General features: G+C 38.0%; 1 protein-coding gene, 1 long non-coding RNA gene and 1 pseudogene across 15 annotated transcripts in view; 2 read left to right on the plus strand and 1 right to left on the minus strand.

Annotated features, from left to right (window-relative positions):
- DNM3 (dynamin 3) overlaps window positions 1-27,993 on the minus strand; it is a 559,650-nt gene that overhangs the window by 294,184 nt on the left and 237,473 nt on the right. For 8 of the 14 annotated variants that reach the window (XM_045452913.1, XM_045452909.1, XM_045452905.1 and 5 more), the window contains exons 13-14: window positions 11,629-11,680; window positions 10,777-10,806 (exon numbers count right to left, since the gene is read on the minus strand). In XM_045452913.1, coding sequence (XP_045308869.1) covers window positions 10,777-10,806; window positions 11,629-11,680 — 82 coding nt within the window. The remainder of the gene's footprint in view (window positions 1-10,776; window positions 10,807-11,628; window positions 11,681-27,993) is intronic. The other 6 variants (XM_045452915.1, XM_045452911.1, XM_045452907.1 and 3 more) reach the window with 1 other exon arrangement.
- On the plus strand, window positions 1,529-27,975 carry LOC123585107. Its single transcript, XR_006705913.1, has 3 exons — window positions 1,529-1,545; window positions 15,041-15,043; window positions 27,829-27,975. It is a non-coding gene; the product is annotated as an uncharacterized LOC123585107 (long non-coding RNA).
- On the plus strand, window positions 24,766-26,852 carry LOC123585100 (annotated as a pseudogene).

Below are 27,993 nucleotides of genomic sequence, written 5' to 3' on the forward strand. Positions count from 1 at the left end.
AATAGAAGTCGAGATTTTAAAAGATACAGAACAAGGGGCGCCTGGGTGGCGCAGTCGGTTAAGCGCCCGACTTCAGCCAGGTCACGATCTCGCGGTCCGTGAGTTCGAGCCCCGCATCGGGCTCTGGGCTGATGGCTCGGAGCCTGGAGCCTGTTTCCGATTCTGTGTCTCCCTCTCTGTCTGCCCCTCCCCCGTTCATGCTCTGTCTCTCTCTGTCCCAAAAATAAATAAACGTTGAAAAAAAAAATTAAAAAAAAAAAAGATACAGAACAATTTAGAAGGCCATACATTTTGCTAAGTATGGCTTTCACAGATTCCATCCTCTATTTTATTAAAATAAAGATTTGTTGTATTTTATAAGCTGTTGATTGGCCTCTCTGGAGATATTTCCATGGAATTGAGGGAAAAAAGGAAACACGTTCTAACAGCTATTACAGTTTTTCATTGTTAATCAGTGCCATGAAGTGAACATTATTATTCCCCCCAAATATATATACATTGAAACTCTAATCTCTGATGGGATGGTATTAAGAGGTGGGGCCTTTGATAGACAATCAGGGTTACATGAGGTCATGCAGGTGGAATCCCCACGATGGTATTAATACCCTTATAAAGAGAGGAGGAGAAGGACGCCTGAGTGGCTCAATCAGTTAAGTACCCAATTCTTGATTTCAGCTCAGGTCATGATCTCACAGTTTGGTTCTGGTTTGTGAGATTCCAGCCTACTTGGGATATTCTCTCTCTCTCTCTCTCTCTCCCCTCTCTCTCTCTCTCTCTCTCTCTCTCTCTCTCCCCCTGTCCCTCACCCGTGCACACCTGGGGCCACACTCTCTTAAAAATAAACTAAAAAAAAAAAAAGAGAGAGAGAGAGAGAGAAGAGGGGCACCTGACTGACTCAGTTAGTAGAACATGTGACTCTTGATCTCAGGGTCATGAGTTCAAGCCCCACATTGGGCCTGGGGTCTCCTTTGAAAATAAATACATACATACATAAGAGATGACACAGGATCTCTCCCTCTCTCTTTTCCTGCACCAAGGAAGGGCATGTGAGAATATAACCAGGAAGTGGGCCCTCACCAAGAACTCGACCACAATGGCACCCTGGTCTCAGACTTCTAGCTTCCAGAATCGTGAGAAATAAATGTCTGTTGTTTAAGTCACCCAATCTACAGTATTTTGTTACAGCAGCCCAAACTGACTGCCACAATCAGATTAATTTATACAAACCTAAGTTCATTCTATTCAGGATCAATCAGATTTAGATTAAGAAACAATTTAAGTGGGGCGCCTGGGTGGCACAGTTGGTTAAGCGTCCGACTTCAGCCAGGTCACGATCTCCCGGTCCGGGAGTTCGAGCCCCGCGTCAGGCTCTGGGCTGATGACTCAGAGCCTGGAGCCTGTTTCCGATTCTGTGTCTCCCTCTCTCTCTGCCCCTCCCCCGTTCATGCTCTGTCTCTCTCTGTCCCAAAAATAAATAAACGTTGAAAAAAAAAAAAAAAAGAAACAATTTAAGTAATAAATAAAAATGACAGTGAATGGATTTAAGTAATGTGATTTGCCACAACTGAGACTGAGATTCTTGACGCAATTTACAAACTATTAGAAGCAGTGGTTTAACAGTGTAATTAAGAGAACAAAGATTAGAATCAAATTGCCTGGATTTGAATCCTGATGCTGTCATGTATAAACTGTAAGACTGGACACATTACTAGGCCTATCCATGCCTCAGTTTCCTTATCTGTAAAACTGAGATACTAAGGGCACCTATCTCACAGGGTTCTTGGGAGGAGTTAATGAGTTAATGTATGAAGTACCTGAAACACTGTAAGTAATCAATGTTAATTGTTAGGATGTCTATAGAACCGATGGGAGTGGACAGCCATTCGTCCCTTTATCCATTTATTTTTATTTTTATTTTTTTAAGTAAATACTTGATAAAAACTTTCTTCTTGGTAGGTTCTGAAAATGCAAATTCCCAAATCTAAAGATGGATTTATGGCTCCACACCATATTTGTCTGTCTGACTCTTGGTTCTCTCTCTCTACCTCTCCTCCCCCAACTTCTTCCCTTTCTTGAGGGGATAAGACTGGAGAGAAGACTAGATGAGGCAGAACAAGAATGAGGAAAAAGGGAGTTTGTGTATTATCACTTAAAAGTGTTCAGTGTTTCCTTTTTTTCCTCATGATGTATTATCTGTGTGCTACAAACTTTAGAAAAACAGATAAATTCTCAAGAAGCAATCCTAAAAAAAAAAAAAAAACAAACCAGCAACTAATCACAAGATTTTAATGGTACCATGCAGAAGAATAGCACCACTTTATGTCAATACCAGAAGGTATTTTCTCCAAACAGAATAAAGAAAATATCTTTTAAAGCTCCAATGGTCCAATTTATAAATTCTTAGTTTAATAAACCATTAAAGTACATCAGCATACTGTATAGCTAAACTCCAGATAAAGTCTTATTATAGTAAGCCATTTTTTAAAAAAGGAAAGAAAAAGAAATAATTTACAAGTGGCCAAGGTGTAGTGACTTGAATCCAGTCTCCCAAAATTCACTTCCATCTGGAACCACAGAACAGGACCAGGAACAGGAACAGGACCAAAGATCCTATTTGGAAATAGGATCTTTGTAGATGTAATTAGTTAAGATGAGGTCATACTGAATTAGAGTGGGCTCCACATCCAATGACTGGCATCCGCACAGAAGCAGACGCATACAGAGCATAAGCAGCCATGAAAAGACGGAGGTGCAGATTAGAGTCATGCTGCCACAAGCCAAGGAATGCAGAGCCATGAACAGCCAGAAACAGGCAAGAAAGGTTCCTCCCTAGAACTTTCACAGGGAATATGACCTAAAGACACTTTCATTTCAGACTTGTAGCCCTCCAGAACTGTGAGAGAATGTATTTCTCTTGTTTTAAGCCACTCTGTTTGTGGTACTTTGTTATGACAGCCCCAGGAAACTAACACATCACAGAAAACGGCAGTCTCAGAATTCATTTATAAACTTGAAGATTTAAATGTCACACTAAGTGGCAACAAACAATGCTGTATTCTCCTAACAGGAAAGAAACACAGCTAGGAACAACAGATCTCATTTTACACATATGATACATGCAAAAGCAGTTGTGATATATGCATGTATTGGCATAACAAATTATATTCCCACTGACTTGAATTGCACAATTTTAAAAATGTTTACTAAAATGCAATCCAGTATACTTAGTAAAAATCACATTAATATTTCTTTGCTGACAGGGGCATCTATGTAATGCATAATGAATACAGGTACGCATCATACATTCTTAAAGGTATATATTCTACCTTCCTACAAATATTTGATAATTTTTAATTATTCAGTTATTTCTATAAAAACAACAACAACAAAGCACTAGTTATAGCATTGACAGAGTTTTCACTAAAACTGGCCACCTTGAAGATCAATAGAGAGGTAGAACAAAAATTCAATTCTTCCTACAAATGTTTTTTTAGTACTTTTAATGACAATTTGATAAAGAAGTGTTGGCTGGTTTAAAAAATTATAATATCTACTTAAAATACATTTAACTGCTTATTAGAATATTGGGGTAGGGAGTTTTTTCTTTGTTCTGTACTCAGAAATCTATCCTCAAAAATTAATCCATGAATCGTTACTGGATATACAGAATTCATTGTTGTTTTGTAGCAGTCTTCCCACTTCCAAGGGAGGAAAAGGATCAATTAGAAAATAAAAACAATTATTTTACTATCTTTCTTGAAGACTAACAAAATAATACAGATATACAACAACAACCATTATAATAGCAAGCACTTTATATAGGACTTATTATCAGCCAGGCCCTGTTGTAGGTACTTAACTTGTATTATCCCATTTAATACTTACAAAAATTTCATGAAGCAGTTACCATTTTTTATCAGCTTCTTTAGATAACTAAGGAACAGGAAATTAAATAATTTGCTCCTGGCCACACAGTGGCTTCTCAGAGCTCCAGCTCTGAAAAACCACTGCACTTTACCACCTCTCATCTTAATATAGTTCACAGAAATGTATTTTCAAAAGAAAGGAAGAGGAAGGTGAAGTGGGGGGAGAAAGCCAAAGGATGAACTGGAAAAAAATCATTAATCAGTAAATGAACCATAGCGTTTTAATAATGCGGTATTAACCATTTTATATTCCTTTAAGAAGACAACATACATTAAGAATCCTATTATCCAAATTAAACTTTTGTGAAGACAAACAATGCTCAACAAGCACCTGTAGCCATCATCTCCGATACACAACCTCCAGGGTCTATTTCCTCTTCTTCCAACAACAGCTCTTTGAGGTGAAGAGCCCACCCCCAGAAGAAGGTGAAGAAGCCCAGGTGGTCTGGCCTAAGGCAATCAGTACACTTCATTCTCTGGCCATAGTGACTGGCTCAGGAATAAGCACAGATCCAAGCCTATTCAATCAGCGTGAACCTCAGGAGTTTTTTTGAAACCTCCGGGAGGAAGATTAATTTATTTCTGCTGGATTCAAAGTAGGAAGGAAATCCCCCAGGGGCTGACAGCTGTTATGTTGCAGTCCTTTGGACTCTAAGAGTAGAGCCAACAGCAAAGAAGCAGAACCAAAAAATGGAAAGAGTTCATCTAGTTCATTCTGACACTGTTTGACCCATGGGTTAAAGAGTACTTAACTTTATTTCTGAAATATTCACACATGTAAACGAATTAATTCACTTTTTTCCCAAGGTCGTGTAAGTTAATTTTTTCTGAAATTTACACCTGAAAGAATCCTGATATAGATAATAGTACCTGGGAAGTCAGGTGAGGGTGGGAGTTGAGCAGCAGACCCAGAAAGGTAGAATAAGCTGAATGGAGGGATGAGGAGGAGGGGCTGTGCAGCGCCCTCTACTGTAGCCTAAGAGTTGTCAATCTTTCTTAACCATTATAAAATAGCTGAGTAAACTCTCACCTCTTGTAACATTGGTCTCAAACCATGTACTTATAGCAGCTGAATAACTAGGGGACTTAGTAGGCAAATTTCAGGATGTTGGGGTGTGTGGGTAATTTTTTGAGACCTGTAGAGGGTATGTCGATAATTTTTTGAGACCTACAGAAAAGCTAGCTTTCAAGAAAGTAGGGAGGGATGAGATCATCATCTGTTCTGAGGAGAAAGGTCTTTTCTGCTTGTGGCCAACAATTCAAGAAGTTTGTGAATCCAGTTATCCAGAGCCTTGTAGGTTTGGGAAAGCTAAATTTCATACTCCAATCTAAAGCAATAGAAGGCACATTGGTGGAAAACAAAACAATAAGCTCAGGACCAGAAGGTGCCCTGACATGCAAGCCCCTGTAAGTAGCTGCCTTGCTTCCTGCCTAAGGAAAAATTTCTTCTAATTGTACAATCACAGTTGGGTGTAGTCTGGACCAATGAGCATGTCAGCTGTGCCTTCCTGTCCCAGATTCTTATAACTAAAGGAATGGATTAACAATCATGTGATCCTCCTGGCTTCAATATATCCTAGACCTTAAATCTGGGAAATTTCGTCTCCATTTCTCTTCAGCTGCCCACACCCTCTGAAGACAAACAATGCTCTACAAATATCTGTAGTTATCATTTGTCCTTCCCTTCTTCCAGTGTCTGTTCTTTCTTATTCCGATAACATCTCTGATTTTCTTTCAGGTGCCATTCTCTTGCCCACTTTGAGATACAGCATCCCACTCACAGACTTCAACCATCAACCTACCACCTTTTCCCCTTAATCCTGGTGTGTTAGTCCTCCCTTATCTGAGGTTTCACTTTCTGTGGTTTCAGTTACCCAATGTCCACTGCAGCCCAGAAGCAGATGATCCTCCTGACTTATCATCACAAGGTCAGTAGCCAAACGCTATGCCACAATGCCTGTGTTGTTCACCACACTTCATCTTATCACGTAGGCATTTTATCATCTCCCATTGTCACAAGAAGGATGAGTACAATAAGATATTTTGAGAGAGGTCAGACTCACATAACTTTTATTACAGTATATTGCCATAATGGTTCCATTTTATTATTAGCTATTATTGTTAATCTCTTGCTATGACTAATTTATAAATTAAATTTTATCACAGGTATGTATGTATGTACACATGTATGTATAGAAAAAGACACATATGTAGGGCTTGGTACTATCCACAATTTTAGGCATTCACTGGGGGTCTTAGAATGTATCCCCCATAGATAAAAGGGGACTACTGTACACATTTTCTCCAATTTCAGTAAATCTCCTCCCCCCCCACCCCCCAAGTGCTCTGGCTTGCCCATCTCCTTTCAATTTTCAGTCAACACCATCTCTCCTCTTTTCTTTATCCTGGGCGCAAGTTCAGATTATATTTTTCTGTTTCCCCTGCAGTTAGGTGAGGCCAAATGACTGAGTTCTGGTCAATCAATGGAATGGAAATGCAAACAAATGTGTGATATTTTCAGGCTGGTCCTTAAAAACTTCCCTCACTCAGGCTTCTTTCTCTTTCCCATCTGTTAGAAGGATAAAGAAGATTCTAAAGTCCATGACTGACCATGTAAACCAGGGATAGATGCCCCTTACTCTCACCACCAGCATCTCAATGACCTTCAGTGGATTGTTACAGCAGGGTCAATTAAACTGTTACTGTATTGAGCTACTGAAACTCTGGGGTTGTTTGTTACTTGGTTGACTTGTCCTAATACATCAATCAAAACTATTCATATGAGATTATACAATCTTTTATTTCAACCTGTCTTTTCAAAATTGTAACCCTTCTGTTCTCTTGACTTTATTTGCTGCCTTCCTGGAAAAACAAACTCAGCTCAGGATATCAATTCCATTGTCTGCTTTCTAAGCTTTATGCTACCTTCTAGCTATAAGGTAGAAGAGTAATTCATAAGACCAAAAGAACTGGTACTACCTCATGTGATCCCCAACACTACCAGTCCACCTATTTTGACAACGTCCCCTATGTTTCTTGAGCTCTAGGAAACATCTAATACTAATCAGCATTCCCTCCTTGAAACCTTCTCTTTCATTGGCTCTCATTGTACTGCTCTCCAAGTTTTCCTACCTCTTTCACTTCTTAGACTGCTTTTCAGTTCCTCATTCTTCCCTAACTCTAATTTCTCCATTACCCTTTAAATCCCTTATGTTCTTCTGTTTTTATCCATTGGAGACAACCTCATTTACTCCCATGACTTCCATGACTACCATGTACATACATTGACAGCTATAAAACATATCTCCAGTCTAGACAAGTCTTGAACCTCAACCCTCCTGATATTTCCAATAGGCACAAAAAATGTATCTGGCTGAAGTCACCACCTTCTCCCATCTCCCCTGAAATCTGCTTTTCCTTCGCCTGCACTCCTTTGGTCAATGGATCCCCTTAGCCATAGCCTGGAAAGATGACTCCCTCCTTCCAGCTCCACAACTATTTATAACTCTTCCCATCCTCTAAATATAATTTGGATCTGTCACTTCCACATACCTGTTGCTACCAACATTTGTATTTTCTTACCTGAATTATTTCAAAAACATCTCCACCAATTTCCAAACCTCTAGTTTTACTCCTCCAAATCATCCCATACGGCTGACACACAAATCGTTCTACCATACAAGTTAGATGACATCCCTTTCCTACTGGATATCTCAATGGCTCCCTACTACCTTTGGAATAAATAATTCTCCATCTCTTCTCAACTCTAGACACTTTTATCAAACGTCCCTCTGGACATTTTTACTCCTGTCTCCCACAGTGACTCATATTCAATATATCTACCCTTCCTAACGCTGAATCCAAATCTGAGTTTCTTACCATATTTCTTTCTCCATGAACAGCATCTCCATTCATCTGTGCCTAAATCAGATATCTAAACAGCATTGGGGATCATCCCCGGCCCTCTCTTCAACATCCAATTCATCGTAAATCCTCTAGACTCTTCCTGTTTATTATGTCCTGAATTCATCAGCTTCTCCTCAAACCCATCACACATAGCTTAGCCCAGATCACCATCATCTCTTGTCTGCAACAGCCTTCTAACTAGTCTTTTTCTAATCTCATCCTCTCTTCAAAACCTTTCACATGTAGGCAGAATAATCTAAGATGTTATGATTGTGCTTAAACCTTACAATGATACTCCACGGCTTTCAGCAACACACACACACACACAAAATAGCTGTAATGGAGCTTACGTCCTAGTGAAGGAATATGAAAAAATAAATAAGATAACAAGATAATAGATGATGTCAACAAGGAGGGGCGGGATGGTGATTTTAGATCTTCGTGCTCAGGGCCAGCCTATTCCAGAAGTGATATTTCAGTGACACCTGAAGGATCAGAAGGAGCTAACCTTGAAAGAGGAGGCCAACTTCAATTTGCTTACTTACCATCATCCCCACTGGGCTGTGAGCTCCTTGAGGATAGGACCCATGATTTATTCATCATTCTATTCTAAACATCTACCACAGGTTTGGGTACTCTTAAGTTTTGGATACATATTTGATGAGTGAAGGGATGAATGAAGGTTACAGTTAAATTACTGGGCAGTGCAACTTTAGGCTAATTGTGTGCTCACATTTTTTTGTACATATGTTGACATCAACTTGTGGAACTTCCAAGATGACAAATTTCTAGAAAGCCAAAAACTAATGGGATTGACTTTAAAGAGGAGTTTTACTTTCCTTAAATCCTTCTAAAATATTTCAGAGCAGATTCTGCACAGAAGAATCTTTTACAACCAGGAGCCTGAAGGGAATATCAGAATGGATAAACACTTGCTAGGATAGCACAGGATATTTCAGCCCCATCAACTCCAGGATCAGTTAACAGTCTGGGCTCCAATGGCCCCTGACTTTGAGCTTTTTGATAGGCCAAAACTTTTTGTAGAAACTGAAATCAACCTCAGACATTCAGATTCATAAAGAAATGATTTCAAGTAATCATGGTTCATTTCTGCTCAGCAGCTAAAAACAATAAAAGATTCTCTGAAATATACTATATTGCATTCAATGACTGAATTTGATCCTGATATAGAAGATATACAGGTTCATAACACTTTACTTGCAAAGTAAAAGGTTTTTCTTTTAAAACAAACAAACAAACAAAACAAAAATGAAGCAGCGAAACCTAACCTGACAGAAAAATATGTTTATCTTTCATTTAATCTACTTAGTGGGACTATGCATTTGTTTTACTGTAGAACCGTGATGTGTTTAATTAAAGGGTGCTGTCTCTGACCCCACAGGGATATTGGGTAATATAGGAAATATGCAATATACTTTTTTTTCTAAACTCCAAAAAGTTCTGGCATTAAAGGTACATCTGACTGTAAGGATTTTGGGTAGGGATCTGTATTCTATTATAACACTCACTCAATTCTATTTTCTTGAATTTTAAAACTTCCATAACGTATGGGCTTTTAAGTATTCAGGGAAAGTAAGTCACAGAAACACAATTAGCATTATTTTAGCATTTGGAAGCAATCTATAATTGAAAACTGTTTGGAGTTTCCTTTCAGATCTGATTTAAAATATGCATTTATGCCACTATACTCTCGCTTTTCCAATAAGTATAAACTTCTACGAGCTAGCGCTTCTGACTCTGAGGAAGGTTTTATGGATAAATCCTTTATACCACACATCTAGCCTTAATCTGGGCATTGCAAGCTTCAGAATAATTTGCCACAGCTTCTAATTTTCCCAAGTGTTTAATTGTTCTCATTTTATAACTTTTGTAATTTTCTTAGATTTTATATTTTTTCTCCCTGAAGTTTCAAGAACAGTACCTACCTGCTAACAGCAAGGTTTATACTGTTTGCAGGCATACACCCAGTATCCAGCTGCAAACCTCATTAGGTAAATTATTTCTGATTCTCATCAGTATCAATCATCCTACAGAAATGCTTTCTATTTTTCCCATCACACAACTGAGCAAACTTGGGTTCAGTTTGTCCCAGGCCACATGGCTACTAAGTGACAGAGCAGAATTTAAACCCTGGAATGTCTAGTTCCAAAGTTTGTTTCTTCCAAAACATCATGAGGCAAATAATTGGCCCACGCTCCAATCTCAGTCTCAACTTGAGCACAATTGGAAGAAAGACTTTAAAGCTGCTTCATCCATGGTAGAAATAAGAGTGTAATTTTTTTGGTCTTTTTTAAATGTCTACGCCAGAAATTTGACAGTATCTTTACACTTCCATAAAATGAAGATACAATATCTGGTTTTAAAAGATTCAACTTTAAAGCCATGTAAGATAGGAATTGATGTAATTTTGGTTTTGTTTTATTTTTTTAAATAAATCCAAATAATTATAATTAAGTTGACTTATAACAAATACATCGAAAACCAGGGGTTTAATACCCACCTTTTACAAGCACCAACTACATTTATTGGAAACATTATCATACAAGTTGTAGAGAAAGGCTTACACCTTGTAACAACAGAGCATAAAGGGACAGAGATGAAGATCATTAATGATTTTAATTATTTTAAGGCCCATTAAAATTAGAGAAATAATCAAAGCACCCACAATGTTAAGGGTTTATTATTACAGCATTTTAGAGTTTACTAGTTCATACCTTTCAATCACAGCAAGTTATTAGCAGTGAAGGGATGAACCCTCTCAAGAGGATTTTTATATCAATGATAGAGTGTTACGGACAAGACAACCTAAGTTAAAAAAAAATTAGTAGCAAGCGCTAGTTGAGTTAATCAGTTAAAGACAAACTCTGCCCTTGGGAAGCTAAATGAAAAAGCAACAGTAAAGCTTACAGAACTTAGCTCGTACAATTTGCCTTGAAGGCGGAAGATTGGTTCCCTGAAATAGCAAAGAATTATATGCTTTAGTTCAGAAAAAAGTTTTTAAAATAAAGTCTGTTATTACCTCTTCTCCTTTCAAAACAATGGAAAAACTTCTAGAGCAGAGGTTTCAATTTGTTCAATAATTGTACCTCTGAATTAAAAAAAAAACCTATAAAATCATCATTGTTTTGACTTGAAAAGAAATAACAATGCAAATATTCATTATCACATAAAACATAAAAGAAACAGCAAACTGTCAGAGTTAATGCAATCTCTGCAGAGCGCTATTAGTCAGAGACAGCTGGTCAGCCCAAAACACAAAAACTCAAAAGATCAGATCTTCTTAGGAATTAACATCTTCATTAACCAACAAAAATTTGGTATGGCAGCGATAAATCCAACAACTGCCTTCTTTTATGAGCTGTCCCTTCACTGTTACCAAGCTGTGCAAATGTGTGAACTAGTCAGCAGCATCAGAAGCTCATGCAACTACTCACCATATTTTAACCTTGAACTGACTCACAGATTCAATGTTAAATCAAATTTAGGGGTAACATAAGCAAGCAAAGTAAGACACAAGGAGTCAATTTTGAAAAGCAGAGCAAGTAGCAGAAAAGTTATTTAAAATAAATCAATAAAGTTAAGTGCATAAGGTAGCAAAAAAAAAAAAAAATGCAACACACTCCAAAAACCTTAAAAGCAAAAACAAAACAAAACAAAAAGCTGCATTTTCAGCAAGATTTGCACATGATTAATTTGCATTAAAAAGCAGTCAATCAAGCGACTGAGTTCAAACTTTGGGGAGAGTGCATGCACTGATTATTTTAAAAATTCCTACCTGATTTCCAATTGTGTTTTTCTTGTGAACCTGACTGCTCCTCTGCTGAGCACTAAGAAAAGCAAAGGAGAAGAGCACTGAAGAAACTTTGGGAACAAGTAACAGATATTAAAATATATACAGGCTTTCAAAATATATCAACAACTGAAGCAGAGCAAATACCAAAACTCCAGGAACGAAATTCTGGAAGCAGTTTAATTCTGGAAGCAAAACCAACTAAGGGGAATTAGTACCAATTAACAAGCCCAAAACAAAAACATAACACCACAGGATAAAAAGCTGTATTGCTACATCAGTGACAGGAGTTTGTGCAAGTATTTGTGATGTCCTAGTATGTATACAGAATAGTTGTACTGAAAATTAACAGTTAACACTTATTAAATATACATATCAAATAAGTGTCATGTTCTAAGTGCTTTGTAGGTATTAGTGATTTTGATTTAAATTTCAATTTTAACCCATGAGATAGTTACTATTATTTTTCTCATTTTACAGATGGAGAAAATGAGTCATAGAGAAGCAAAGTGGCTTTCCCAAAGTCACTCAGCTAATAAGTACCAATTAGTCTGATTCCAGATCCCAAACTCTCTGTGAAATTACCCAAACTCAATGCTTTGAATTCTACATTCCGACAACTCCTACAGTGATCTCTAGCTTGGACCTTTCTCCCCAGCTCCAGACACATAAATGTTTTTGATAACTCACGCTTTCCACTTGATGTCTAATGCACATCTCAAACTTAATGTGCCAAGACTGAACTTATGATCTCTTCCCTAAAACCTGCTCCACCACAGTTTTCCCCTCCTCAATTAGTGGCAATTCCATATTTCCAAGTGCTTAAGCCAAAATCCTTGATTCTTCTCTCTCTCGCACTCCATATCCAATCACGAGCATATGCTATTGACTCTACTTTTTAATATGTATTTAAAATTCAACAATGTATTAAAATTCAACAGCTTGGGGTGCCTGGCTGGCTCAGGTGGTGGAGCATGAGACTCTTGATCTTGGAGTTACAGGTTGAAACCACATGTTGGATGTAGAGATTACTTAAAAACAAAAGTCTTTTAAAAAGAAATAAAATAAAATTCAACATCTTTTTACCACCTTCATTGCTAGCACATTGGTCCAAGCCACTGTCATCTCTTACTTGTGTGGTTGTGATCACTTACTCGGGTCTCTGTTTCCACACTTGTCCCCCTAACATTGATTCTCAACACAGAGGCCAGAGTGAGTGATCCTTTTAAAAAGGGGATCCTTGCCACTCTTTCGCTTAAAACATTCTATACTACTATGCAATACCATTCTACTCAGGGTAAAAGTCCTTACAATGGTACAGGCCCTACTCAACTGACCCCCACCCTCTGCCTCTTTGAATCATCAACTCTCCCCACCTTGTTCACTGGAGAGGTCCGGCCACACTGACTCCCTTCTTTTTTTCGAGCCCACCAAGCATACTCCCACCTGAAGCCTTGATATGCTTCCCCCATACATCTGCATGGCTCTTGATAGCACCTCCTTCAAGTCTTTGTTCAAATTTATCTTTTCAGTGAGACCTACTATGATCACCCTATTCAAAATTGCATGCCTCCCTCCTCCAGGACTCTCATCCTCTTTATACTGTTCTATTTTTCTTTATGGCACTTTTCACCTTCAAACATACTATATAGTTTACTGATTTGTGTGTCTATTTTCTGTGTTCTTCCATTAGAATGTAAGCTTCTTGTAAGCAGAGGGTTTTGCCTGTTCCATATCCCCAGTGCCTAGAAACTACTTTGGCTTCAACAAATATCTGCTGAATGAAAAGTCCAATGAGACTGATATCATTATAACATGAGCAAAGAGGCGTTAAGAACCTGATATGACCCCGACAATTTAACCCAAGAGCCCAGATATTTATATGTGATGTTACTGTTTCTGTCAAAAGAATTGAAGGCTTTCTTTTCAGCTAATCCATGAGTAAACACCTATTGATACAAGAAAACACAAGTCATTGGTGGTAATTCTGAGAAGACTAGTAATAACTGAATCCTCTCACTGGTTGTTTAATAGTTTATAGAAGCTGTTTTGGAGATTGATGAAATAGTCTAAAACAGAGAAAAAGTAGATTAAAGTCATTAATCAACAATTTATTTAAAAAATTTTTTTATGTTTATTCATTTTTGAAAGACAGAGACAGAGTACAAGCAGGGGTGGGGTGGAGAGAGAGGGGGACACAAAATCTGAAGCAGGCTCCGAGCTGTCAGCACAGAGACCGATTCAGGGCTCGAATTCATGAACTGCGAGATCATGACCTGAGCCGAAGTCAGACACTCAACCGACTGAGCCACCCAGGTGCCCCAACATTAAGTTTATTTATTTTTATTTATTTTGATAGAGAAAGTGAAGGTGGGGGAGGGGAGAAGGGGGAAGAGAGAGAGAGAGAGAGAGAGAGAGAGAGAGAGAGAATCCCAAGCAGATTCTGCACTGACAGTGCAATGCAGGGCTCGAACCTACAAACTGTGAGATCATGACCTGAACCAAAATCAAGAGTCAGACCTTAACCAGCTGAGCCATCCAGGCACCCCAAACAAAAAATTAAAGTGATGGGATATTATGATTCAGGAGCACAACACAAATCACACATTCAGAAAAGTTGTTCAAAATAGCAATCTTTTATAATCTCCAGTTCTTCTTAAACTGCTTCTCCTTACTCAAACTCGTGAAGAAATATATACTGCATTCAAATGAGGCTGGGGAAGGCACCAGTGATAAAAGGTCACACTGCATATGATTCCTTAAGATATTATGTGTGTATTTTTAATTGTTTTTCAATTTGCTAATTTCAGGGTTTCAGCTTCTTCTTTCCTCATTATTGTTATTTTACTAGTTTTTAGTTAAATGCTTGCTTCCCTTAATCACTATGAAATTCATCTCTCTCCAACCATTTCTCTACATAATCCAAATTTAAATTATTCAGGTTTTTGTGGTGAAATTTTAAAGGAGACAAACTTTGTGTTAGGCTGTGGCCAGGGGTCTGATGCTTCCACACTGACTCCTGGCTTCTCACCAGGCCCTGAAGCATGGAGTGTGTCTGAACGTATTATTCCTCTGGGGCTTCAGATTTTGGCCATACTTTCTTTCTCTAGGGACTGCAGGTTTCTCCTCTTCTGGGAAGAACTGGGACAGCTACTATTGTAGTATGACCATGCCATCTTCCTGGAAATGGTCATCCATTCCAACCACCATAATTCTCTTTTAGGGTTTTCTTAAGGGGAAATGTTTTAAAATAAATCACTGACTATTATGATCATTTCAAACTATGATAGATCCATGGGTGTTTAAAGTAGGCAAACTATTGGGGACCTTTGAATTATGTGTAGGTCCCCTTAAATCACATAAGAGAACAAAACAGAACATAAAGCAAAAGCCAGAGATTGTTGATGACTCCCTGTGCTACCTTAATAAAAAAAAATATGGCTCTTATGGCTCTTATAGTGTGTGTGTGTGTGTGTGTGTGTGTGTGTGTGTGTATGTGTGTGTGTATTTGCGTGTATAGATAGATAGAAACAAAGGGGGGGTACTGGAGTAGCTGTTTCTTAGGTTCCTTTTATTTATTATTTCTTTTAATGAGAGAGGGAGAGTACATGTACATGAGCAGGGGAGAGAGTCAGAGGGGGAGACAGAGAGAGAGAATATCTTGAGCAGGCTCCATACTTAGCCCAGAGCCTAACGTGGGGCTTAATCCCCCAACCCTGGGATCATGACCTGAGTCAAAATCAAGAGCCTGACACTCACCAGACTGAAGCCACCCACGTGCACCTCTTAGGTTCCTTTTACATCCAAGATTCCTTGAGATGCAAAGTTATTTTCAGAAGCTTATGACCGACATTAGGTGAAGAGACTTTGCGCTGACAGAAACTTTATCTACCCTGCAATCCTAGTTAGGATCTACCATATTCCAAGAATATGCAAAAAGAAAAAGAGATTTATCTTATAAGCCAATCTCAAATATTAGTGCTAAAACAAACACTAAATTAACTGTACTTTTGACCTAAAGAATAATCTTTTCACAGCAACTGGCCCCATAAAAATACTTATTAATGATGCATTTAGGTAATAAAAACCAAACTGTCTAGTTAGAAAACATTCTTTATCTTAACTCTTATATATGCAATGATGATTGAACTGAAAGCTTTTCAAAATATTTATTTAAAAATGGGAAGACTTCTGGGAAAATGGCAGAGGAGGAGGATCCTAACCTCACCTGGTCCAACTAACATACCTAGTAACAGCCACATCAGCACAACCAAAGCAGAAAATGACCTGAAGAATGGCAGAACAGACTTTCCACAGTTAATTGTAGAGAGGAGGCCACATCAAAAAAAGGTAGGAGGGGCAAAGACATGGTGGGAAACCAAACTCCCAGTGAGACTAATCACAGATGGGAGGGACACTACAAGCACAGAGAAGGTAGAGAAACAGACTCCATCCCAGGCACCCCAGGCACAGGGGACCTGCACTAGAAATACAAGTGCCCGTAATATTTGGCTTTGAAAACTAGTGGGGCTTAACTTCATGAGTTTTTTATAACCAGTGGGGCTTAACTCCAGTACTTTAAAAGTTGGCAGGCTTAGTTCTGGGAGATGTGGAAAGCAATAAGAAACTGCGTCTCTGCCCTAATGAGACAGGACAACAAACAATCCCACCAAGATATAGCACAGAAGCAGCAGTTTGAAAAGCGCATGGGGTTTGTGGGCAGGAGAGTTATTTAGTAATCTCAGAATGCATGCTGGAGTGACAGAGAGCTTTAGGAGACTTCTCCAAGAACAAAAGAGCTGGCAAGTGCCATTTCTTCCCACTGCCCCGCCAACCCCTGGCCCAAGCCTAGGTAGCCAGACACCTGTGGAAACCAGCTTGAGCACCCTCCACCTATCTTGTTGACACCGTGCACTTCACCCCTGCATTCTCCTGTGGATTCAGCCCATCCAACCTGCCTCGTTCTACCAGAGTCCCTCCAAAGTGGCTCCTCCTGCATCTCATCCTGCAAGTGGCCGCAAAAGGGGCCGGCAACACTCCAAGGTGACTCCTGCCCTGGTGAGAGGGGAAGAAACTACACACACCAATCCCACTGCAGCCCCAGCAGCTGGCCTTACCCCTGGCAGGCTGGACAGAGTGCCCTGCTGATCAGTGCGTCTGCAGCCCCAGCAGAGGGTCTTGGTCTCACTGCCAGCACCCCCCCCCCCACCACAAAAACCTCCAAAGAGGCAGCGCGAGGAGAGAGCCCTGCAGTTTGAGGTTACTTTGCAGCCCTAACAAACAGTCCTCTGGCCTGACTGACGTCACCCAGCTACAAGTCCACAGGAACCTCCAACTGGCCTCCTAACAGCACAGGGACCAAATCTTGCCCACAACAGGTAAAGTGAGCCACTGCAGCTGACTGGACTGAAGGCAAACAAGGTTTAACCACAACAGTAGGGTGCATGGAACCCACACAGGAGACACCCCTGAAGCTCCTGGTTCCGGTGAACAGAGGATATTGTGCCACAGAGCACCATAGGACCTCTTCCTCATAATGTCACTGCTTTCAAGATCCAGGAAACATAACTGCCTTTCCCAATACATGGAAACAAACATAGATAGTGAAACAAAATGAGGAGACAGAGGAATATGTCACAATGAAAGAACAGACGAAATCACAGCAAAAGAGCTACATGAAACAAAGGCAAGCAATATGCCTGATTAAAAAAAATCAAAGTAATGGTCATAAAGATACTTACTGGACTTGAGAAAAGAATGGAGGCTCTCAGTGAGACCTTCAACAAAAAGATAGAAGATAGAAAACAAATAGAACCAATCAGAGATGAAGAATTCAATAAATAAAATTAAAAATACACTAGAGGCATCAATAGTAGCTTTGAGAAGGCAGAAGAATGGATCATAAAGCTGGAAGACAGAGTACTGGAAAGCAAACTGAACAGTAAAAAGAAAAAAGAATAATAAAACTGAGAATAAGTTAAGGGAGCTCAGCAACATCATCAAGCATAATAACATTTGCATTATAGGGATTCCAGGAGGAGAAGAGAGAGAAAAGGGGGCAGAGAATTTATTTGAAGAAATAATAGCTGAAAACTTCCCTAATCTGTAGAAGGCATCAGATACCTGATTCCAGAGCGCATGGAGAGCCCCCAACAAAATCAACCCAAGAAGGTACACATGAAGGCACATAATAATTAAATGACAAAAAGTAGCGATAAAGAGAGAATTTTAAAAGCAACAAGAGAAATCAGTTACATACAGGGAAACCCAGAAGACTATCAGCTGGTTTTTCAGCAGAAACTCTGCAGGCCACAAGGGAGTGGCATGATTTATTCAAAGTGCTGAAAGGAAAAAACCCGTAACCAAAAACACTCAGCAAGGCTATCATACAGAATAGAAGGAGAGAGAAAGAATTTCCCAGACAACAAAAGTTAAAGGAGTTCATCACAACTAAAGCAACCTTACAAGAAACATTGAAGAGAATTATTTGAGGAGAAAGAAAAGCCCATACTCAGGAGAAAGAAAATTGTGAAAGGAAAAAATTTCACAGTAAAATACAAACATAATAAAAATTAATCACTTATAAAACTAGTATGGGGGTTAAAGCACAAAAGCAGTAAAATAAATTATATCTATAAAAATCAGTTCAAGAGATTCACAAAATAAAAGAAAGTAAAATATGGCATCATATACATAAAACATGGGAGGGGAGAGTAAAAATTTAGTGCTTCTAGAATATGTTCAAAATTAAGTGACCATCAACTTAAAATAGACTGCTATATGTGTAAAATGTTCTATATGTGCTGAAGAGTAACCACAAACTAAAATCCTGGAACAGATATGAGAAAAAGAGAAAGCAATCCAAGCATATCATTAAAGAAAGCCATAGAATCACAAGGGAAGAGAGCAAGAGAAGTAAGGAACAGAGAATTACAAAAACAATCATAAAACAAGTAACTAAGTGGCAATAGGTACATACCGTCAATAATTACTTTGAATGTAAATGGACTCTAATCAAAAGACACAGGGTGACAGATAAAAAAGCAAGACCCATCGGGGTGCCTGGGTGGCTCAGTCGGTTGAGCTTCCGACTTCAGCTCAGGTCATGGTCTCACAGTTCGTGAGTTCGAGCCCTGTGTCGGGCTCTGTGCCAACGAATGGCTCAGAGCCTGGAGCTTGCTTCAGATTCTGTATCTCTCTCTCTTTCCCCTTCCCTGCTCATGCTCTGCCTCTCTCTGTGTCTCAAAAATAAATAAATGTTAAAAAAAAAAAAAAAGAAGTAAGACCCATCTATGGGCTAACTGCAAGAAACTGGCTTCAGACCTAACGATACATGCAAATTGAAAGTAAAGGGGTGGAAAAAGCATTTACCATGCAAATGGAAGCAAAAAGAAAGCTGGGGCAGCAATATTTTTCTCAGACAAAACAGACTTTAAAACAAAAACTATAAAAAAGACAAAGAAGGACACTACATAATGATAAGGGCAACAATCCAGCAAGAGGATATAACAATTGTAAATATTTGTACACTCAACATAGGAACAACTAAATACATAAAGCAACCATTAACATACATAAAGGAAAAAAACTGACAGTCATACAACAATAGTAGTGAGCTGTAACAACCCACTTACATCAACAGATCACCTAGGCAGAATATTAACAAGGCAACAGTGTCTTTGAATGACGCATTAAACCAAATGGATCTAAAAGATGTATTTAGATTACTCCATCTAAAAACAGTGGAATACATATTCTTTTCAAGTGCAAATGAAATATTCTCCAGACAAGATCGCATGTTAGGCCACAAAACAAGGGTCCACAAATTCAAAAAGACTGAAATCATATCATGGTTCTTTTCTGACCACAATGGTATGAAAATAGAAATCAATCACAAGAAAAAATGTGGAAAGCACCTAAATACATGGAGGCTAAATAACGATGAATGCATCAACCAAGAAATCAAAAAGGAAATTAAAACAAAAATACATGGAGAGAAATGAAAATGAAAACACAATGTTCCAAAATTTTTGGGATGTAGCAAAAGTGGCTCAAAGAGGGATAATTATAGCAGTGCAGGCCTACCTCAAGAAGCAAGGAAAATTTCAAATAAGCAACCTAATCTTACACTTACAGGAGCTAGAAAAACAAAGCTCAAAGCTAGTAGAAGGAAGAAAATAATAAAAATTAGAGCAAAAACAAATGAAATAGAGATAAAAAAACAATAGAATAGATTAATGAAACCAGAACTTGTTCTTGGAAAACACTGATAAAACACTGACAAAACTGATAAAACTTTACCCAGACTCATCAAAAAAAGAAGAGGATTCAAATAAATAAATAAAATCAGAAATGAAGGAGAAATAACAATCAATACCACAGAAATACAAAGGATTATTAAGAATATTATGCAAAATTATATGCCAACACACTGGACAACCTAAAAGACGTGGATAAATTCCTAGAAACATATAACTTTCCAAAAGTGAATCAGGAAGAAATAGAAAATTTTAACATACCCATTACCAGCAGTGAAATTGAATCAAAAACCTCAAAACGAACAAAAGTCAAGACCAGATGGCCTCACAGGTGAATTCTACCAAACATTTAAAGTAGAGTTAATACCTATTCTTCTCAAACTATTCCAAATAATAGAAGAGGAAAGAAAGCTTCCAAATTCACTCTGAGGCCGGCATTACCCTCATGCTAAAACCAGAAAAGGACACTACAAAAAAGAGAAAACTATAAGCCAATATCTCTGATGAACATAGATGCAAAAATCCTCAACAAAATATTAGCAAACCAAATTCAACAATACATTAAATTCACCATGATCAAGTGGGATTTATTCTAGTGGTTCAATACTTGCAAATAAATCAATGTGACACATCACACTGACGAGAGACAAACAATATAATCATTTCAATACATGCAGAAAAAGCATTTGAGAAACTACAACATCCATTCATGATAAAAACTATCAACAGAGTAGGTTTAGAGGGAACACACCTCAACATAATAAAGGCCTTATGTGAAAAACACACCGCTAATATAATCAATGGTGAAAAACCAAGAGCTTTTCCTCTAAGAGCAGGAGCAAGACCAGGATGTCCACTCTCACCACTTTTGTTCAACATAGTACTGGAGGATGCCTGAGTGGTTCAGTTGGTAAGCGGCTGACTCTGGACTTCAGCTCAGGTCATGATCTCATAGTTCATGAATTATAGCCCCACATAGGGCTCTGCACTGACAGCACGAAGCCTGCTTGGGATTCTCTCTCTTCTCTCTCTCTGCCCCTCCCCTGCTCTCGCTCTCTCTCTCTCTCCTTCAAAATAAATAAATAAACTTAAAAAAAAAAACCAAAACGAAAAACATAGTACTGAAAGTTCTACCCAGACAAAAAAATCCAACAAAAAGAAGTAAAAAGTATCCAGATTGTAAGGAAGAAGTAAAACTGTCACTATTTGCAGATGACATGATACTATATAGAAAAAACCTTAAAGAATCCACAAAAAACTACTAGAACTAAAGATGAATTCAGTAGACTCAGGATACAAAATTAATATGTGGAAATCTGTTGCATTTCTATCAACTAATAATGAAATAGCAAAAAGAGAAATTTAGAAAACAAGCCCATTTATAATTTCACCAAAAAGAATAAAATACCAAAGAATAAACTTAACCAAGGAGGTGAAAGACCCATACTCTGATTATTATAAAACGGTGATGAAAGAAATTAAAGATGACACAAACAACTGGAAAGATATTCCATGCTCATAGATTGGAATTTTGTTAAAATATCCATACTACCCAAAGCAATCTACAGATTGCATGCAATCCAGATCTATCAATACAAATAGCACTTTTCACAGAACTAGAACAAATAATATTAACATTTGTATGAAACCACAAGAGACCCTGAGTGGCCAAAGTAATCTTGACAAAGAAAAACAAAGCAGGAAGTATCACAATCCTAGGCTTTAAGATATCTACACTACAAAGCTGTAATAACCAAAACAGTATGGTACACGCACAAAAAGAGACACATAGATCAATGGAACAGAAAAGAGAGCCCAGAAATAAACCCATGGTTTTATGTTAAATTAATTTACAACAAACGAGGCAAGAAAATACAAAGGGAAAAAGATAGTCTCTTCAACAAATGGTGTTGGGAAAACTGGACAACTACATGTGAAAGAATGAAACTGGACCACTTTCTCATAACATACACAAAAATAAACTCAAAATGATTTTAAGACCTAAATGTGAGACCTGAAACCATAAAATTCCCAGGAAAATAACACAGGCAGTAATTTCTTTGACATCAGCTATAGAAACATTTTCTAGATATGTGTCCCTTGGCAAGGGACACAAAGGTAAAATTAAACTGCTGGGACTACACCAAAATAAAAAGCTTCTGCACAGAAAGTAAACCATCAACAAAATGAAAAGAAAACCTACTGAATGGGAAGAGATAGTTGCAAATGATATATCTTATTAGGGTACATATACAAGATACATAAAGCACTTCTACAACTTAACACCCCAAACCAAATAATCCAATTTAAAAATGGGCATAGGAACTGATTAGACATTTTTCCAAGGAAGATATACAGAGAGCCAACAGACACATGAAAAGATGCTCAACATCACTAATCATCAAGGAAATGCAAATCAAAACCACAATGAAATATCAGTTTACACCTGTCAGAATGGCTCCAAGCAAAAACAGAAGAAATAATAAGTACTAGTGAAGATGTAGAGAAACAGGAAGCCTCATGCAGTGTTGGTGGGAAAGCAGCCTGGTATAGCCACTGAGGAAAACATTATGGAGATTCCTCAAAAAATTTAAAATAGAATTACCATATGATCCAGTAATTCCACTAAATGGTATTTGCCCAACAGAAACAAAAACACAATTCGAAAAGATATATGCACTTTTATGTTTATTGCAGTATTATTTACACAAGTCAAGATATGGTAACAACCCAAATTTCCATTGATAGATAAATGAATAAAGATGTTTTACATACACACACACACACACACACACACACACACACACACACACACACTGGATCATTACTCAGTCATTAAAAAGAATGAAATCTTGCCATTTGCAACAACATGGATGGACCTAGAAGGTATTATGCTAACTGAAGTAAGTCAGGCAGAGAAAGACAAATACCATATGATTTCACTCACATATGGAATTTAAGAAACAAAACAAATGAACACACAAAGATAAAAGAGACAATAAAACACATTCTTAAATAAAGAGAACCAACTGGTGGTTGCCAGAGAGGAGGTTGGTGGGGGATGAGTGAAACAGATAAAGGGGATTAAGAGTACACTTATCTTGATAAGCCCTGAGAAATGTACAGAATTGTACACCTGAAACCAATATAATACTGTATGCTAATTATACTTGAATTTTAAAAAATAAACTAAAAACATAAATTAAATTAAATTAAAAATATAAATAAATAAAAATTAAAATGTACTCATGAGAAACCATGTAAGGACTTGTAAGTTAATTTAAGCCTTTGGAGATATTCTTGGTGATAGGTACCTTAATTGGTTATATCTGCAATACTGAAAACATACCTATATATAATTCTTTAATTTGACGTAAGTCAAAAGTTTTAGGGCACCAAGTTATCTTCAAGGCACTCTAGAAGATATAAACATGAAAAAGCCTCCAATTTTCCTAGCGTAGGTAGTGAGATACATACACAAAACACAAATAACATAGAATAAGCTCTATAAGAATAAATACATGAAGTATTGGTACTGCATCAAGATAAAAAGCTTCTGCACTACAAAGGAAACAATCAATAAAACTGAAAGGCAGCCTACAGAATGGGAGAAGATAATTTGCAAATGATGTATCTGATAAAGAGTTAACATCCAAGATCTGTAAAGAATTTACCATACTCAATGTCCAAAAACCAAATAACCCAGTTAAGAAATGGGCAAAAGACATGAATAGATCAAAGAAGACATCCAGATGGCTGGACAAAATAAATCAAAACCACAATGAGATACCACCTCACACCTGTCAAAATGGCTAAAATTAACAACACAAGAAACAACAGGTGTTGACAAGAATGTGGAGAAATGGGAACCCTCCTTGCATGATTGGTGAGAATGCAAACTGGTGCAGCCACTCCGGAGAACAGTATGGAGGTTCCTCAAGAAACTAAAAATGGAACTACCTTAAGATCCATCAACTGCACTACTATGTATTTATTCAAAGGATACAAAAATACAGATTCAAAGGGGTACATGCACCCCAATGTTTATAGCAGCACTATCAACAACAGCCAAACTATGGAGAGAACCCAAATGTCCATCAACTGATGAATGGATGAAGATGCGTGTGTGCATGCGTGTGTGTATGTGTGTGTGTATATATATACTATATAATATGGGAATATTACTGAGACATCAAAAAGAATGAAATCTTTCCATTTGCAATGACGTGGATGGAGCTAGAATATATAATGCTAAATGAAATAAGTCAACCAGAGAAAGACAAATACCATATGATTTATTACATGTGGAGTTTAAGAAACAAAACAGGTGAACATAGGTAAAGGGTGGGGGAGAGAAGAGAGGGAAACAAACCACAAGAGATCCTTAATGATACAGAACAAACTGAGGGTTGATGGAGGGAGGCAAGTAGGAGATGGGCTAGATGGGTGATGGGTACCAAGAGGGCACCTGTGATGAGCAATGGGTGCTGTATGTAAGTGATGAATCACCAAATTTTACTCCTAAAACCAATATTGCACTGTGTTAACTAGAATTTAATTTTAAAAAAAGAATAAATATATGAAGATATAAAAGAAAGCTAAAAAAAAGAGCTTCTGTTCCAAATGTAGGATATTAATTACCTTATATCTTCTTACTCTGTGTGTGTGTTTGTTGTTAATTATATAAATTTCTATTACACACAAGTCATTGTGGAAGGTTTTGCCAAACATACACATTAGGTTTACTCAGTTTAATTTTCTAAGACCTAATGATTTTAAAATGGTATAATAAGAGGTTTAAATTTTTGTAAAAGAGTTTGCCGCTGCCTTGGCTTGAGCAGTGCGGGACTGTCAGGGCCGAGACGCGTCCTCCGCCCGCAGCAGCCATGAGCACCCCAGCAGTGTCCCGGGAGCTACAACTGCCCCGGGGCCAGAGGGCCCAGCCCGAGTTCAGAGAACAAAGAAGACAGAAACTCAAGGAACATATGTTAAAAAGAAAAACGTTTTTTGCATACAAGGAGGAAAATCACATATCCAGTAGAGACCAGAAAGTGATGACCTCTGAGGGCCAGGTCCATGAAGAGACAAAAGTTCTGAAATTTAAAACAAAAATGGCTGGTAAAGAAAATGTCAGTAGACCTCCCGGGAGCAAAAATAATATAACAATGGAAAAAAATTGTATTCCTTTAAGGCCTTCTAATGAACTAACCAATTCAACTATAGCAATTGATACACCTAATTCTGAGGATAATAATCAAACTGGGCAGTTGGTACCAATTAAAGGTGACCCTCCAGGTCAACACATGACATTAAGCCAAGTGTTTCATCTTAAAAACAACAATAAAAAGAAACAAATAATGACAGAAAAGCCAAAGCAAGATGCTAACATGTCCAAGAAGCTTGTGCTTGGATCTTACCGTGGCCAAATTGTTCAGTCTAAGATTAATTCATTTAGAAAGCCTCTACAAATCAGAGATGAGAGTTCTGCAGCAATAAAGAAACTTTCGACTACAGTCCCTAAAGCTACAGAGCCTCTGCGCACAAACAGCAGCAGTGTGACAGCGAAAAGCGATAGAGCCTCTAACGTGACGACTACCACAAAACTTGTGAGCACTACAATTCAGAACAGACAGCTTCTGCGACCTCCTATTAGAAGTCACCACGACAATGCTCAGGACGCTGTGAGACCAGGCATCGGTAGAAGCTCGGCCAATGTTACGATTCGGAAAGGACCTCGCGAGAAAGAGTTAGTGCAATTAAACACAGTTTCATCTAGTGCCAAAACCGGTTCTCAGAATATAGAAAGAAAGAAGACACTAACAAGAAGCGTGAAGTCTGAAATCGTAGCCAGGCCTGTTTCGTCTTCTAACACCAAACTGATAGAAAAGTCGAAAAACGTAGACCCTCGCAGGCATACAATAGCAAAAGCAACTATTGATAGATCAGCTCAGCCCAAAGAAACAGCAGAAGAGAGAAAAGCTCGTCTGAGTGAGTAGAAAGCTGGCAAAAGGAAAGTCCTGAAAAGGCCTCCTAGCTCAGGAGTTACCCAGCCTGAGCCTGAAGGGCAACACGAAAACCCAGTTGGGTCCTTTTGGACTACCATGGTAGAAGAAGATGAACAAAGATTATTTACCGAAAAAGTGAACAAGACATTTTCTGAATGCCTAAACCTGATTAGTGAGGGATGCCCCAAAGAAGAAATATTGGTCATACTGAATGACCTGATTAAAAATATTCCAGATGCCAAAAAGCTTGTTAAATATTGGATATGCCTTGCACGTATTGAACCACTCACAAGTCCTATCGAAAACATTATCACAATCTATGAGAAAGCCATTCTGGCGGGCGCTCAGCCTATTGAAGAGATGCGACATACCATAGCAGATATTCTGACAATGGAGAGTCAAGAAAAAGTTAAATATGGAGAAAATGTTGAGGAGGCTTGTGCAACCAAGGAATACATCCATGAAGTCAGCACTGAAGATAGAGGGGTTAATCTAGAGTCAGGAAAACCAGAAATGGAAAAGAAAACTAGAAATGTGGTATTCCAGGATGATGAAAAAGAGCAAGATGACAAAACAAACGATTCAACCAATGATGTTAAAACCCCCAGTACAGAAACCAGGGGGAGTTGCTTAATTAAATATAATGTGTCTACTACACCATACCTACAAAGTGTAAAAAAGAAGATACAGTTTGACAATACAGATTCTACATTTAAAGAGCTAAAGTTTCTAACACCAGTGAGATGTTCTTGACGTATTCAAGAGAAGACTTCTAAATTGCCAGATATGTTAAAAGACCATTATCCTTGTGTGTCTTCATTGGAACAATTAACAGAGTTGGGAGGTGAAACCGATGCTTTCGTATGCCGTCCCAATTCAGCACTATGCCCGATGTTCTCAGAGCCTGGAACAGCAGAAGACAAATAAAGTGATGATGAGAAATGGGGTTTTTATTGTTCCTGGGGTATTTTGTTTGCTTGTTGTGGCTTTGTGTGTCTCTTAGGAGTGGGCCAAGTACCTAAGTATTCATGGCAGTAAGCTCTCTTACTGATGTTCAATACCTTATAGCAGGTATTGCCTTCTGGGCAGCAGAGAGCTAATCCTACCTTTTCGATCTTAGCAGAGGGAGTTTCTAAGATGGTAAATTTGTCAAGTAGTTTACTATATTCCTTGGCTATAAACAGGTTTCATCATAATGTTGACTTGTTCACTTTTAATCATCTTAAGTTAGAGATAAATTTTTAGTCATTAAATATAAGTACAGTAATGCTGCATCATCAGAAAAGGTGTTCTAGATAAAATTGATATATTTGCATAGGCTTGTTCTTGAAATGTATAATATACATGCCAGCCTTTAAACAGAATGCTGACTTTTCATTGCCTTTCCTTGATTCTATAGATCAGTCGAAAAGTCAGTAATTGTAATGTGTAGAGTGACTCCCTTCAAATGTGAAGACATGGAAGATTTAGCTTGCTTTTCCACCCAGTTGTTGTTACCCAGACTGCTGTGGTCTGTTGTGCTTTGGCTCTTTACTATCGCTTTCCATCAGTGCTAGTGAGTCTGTGGTCTTTGTTGGCTTCTTTCTTTTTTATTGTAGCTGAGGTCACCAGGAAGGGTAATTAACTGAATACCCCATGTCTAAGAGCAGATACTTTGTACTAAGAAAGAAAAGGTGTCGAACTCAGTGGGTATTTGAAACTTTCAATCTGAGTTTCTGTCTTTAGTTCCTTTTGTAACTTGACTATCTAAAATGCTACAATTTTAAATTTTATCATTTCACTTGATATAGTTGGAATTAGAGCAGGAATATATAATGTTATTCTAATGTAGGTAGAATTTCTAAAATAACTAATAGTTTCTTATAAAAACTTTCCTGTGAAGTCATGTCCCTTGAAACGTTATAGTTATATGCGATAAACAGTTTCTTCTCCCCACACATAAATATCACCAATAAAATTGTTTTGTAAGTCTCTGAACTAATTCTTAAATACATTGCCTACCAATTCTACAGCTTCAAAGATATGTTAGTTTTAAAACTGTGTGTAATATAAATGTGCTTAAGAATCACATAGTCTTGGGGCGCCTG

The sequence above is a fragment of the Leopardus geoffroyi genome, chromosome C3 (assembly GCF_018350155.1).
Source record: "Leopardus geoffroyi isolate Oge1 chromosome C3, O.geoffroyi_Oge1_pat1.0, whole genome shotgun sequence".
NCBI lineage: Eukaryota > Metazoa > Chordata > Mammalia > Carnivora > Felidae > Leopardus > Leopardus geoffroyi.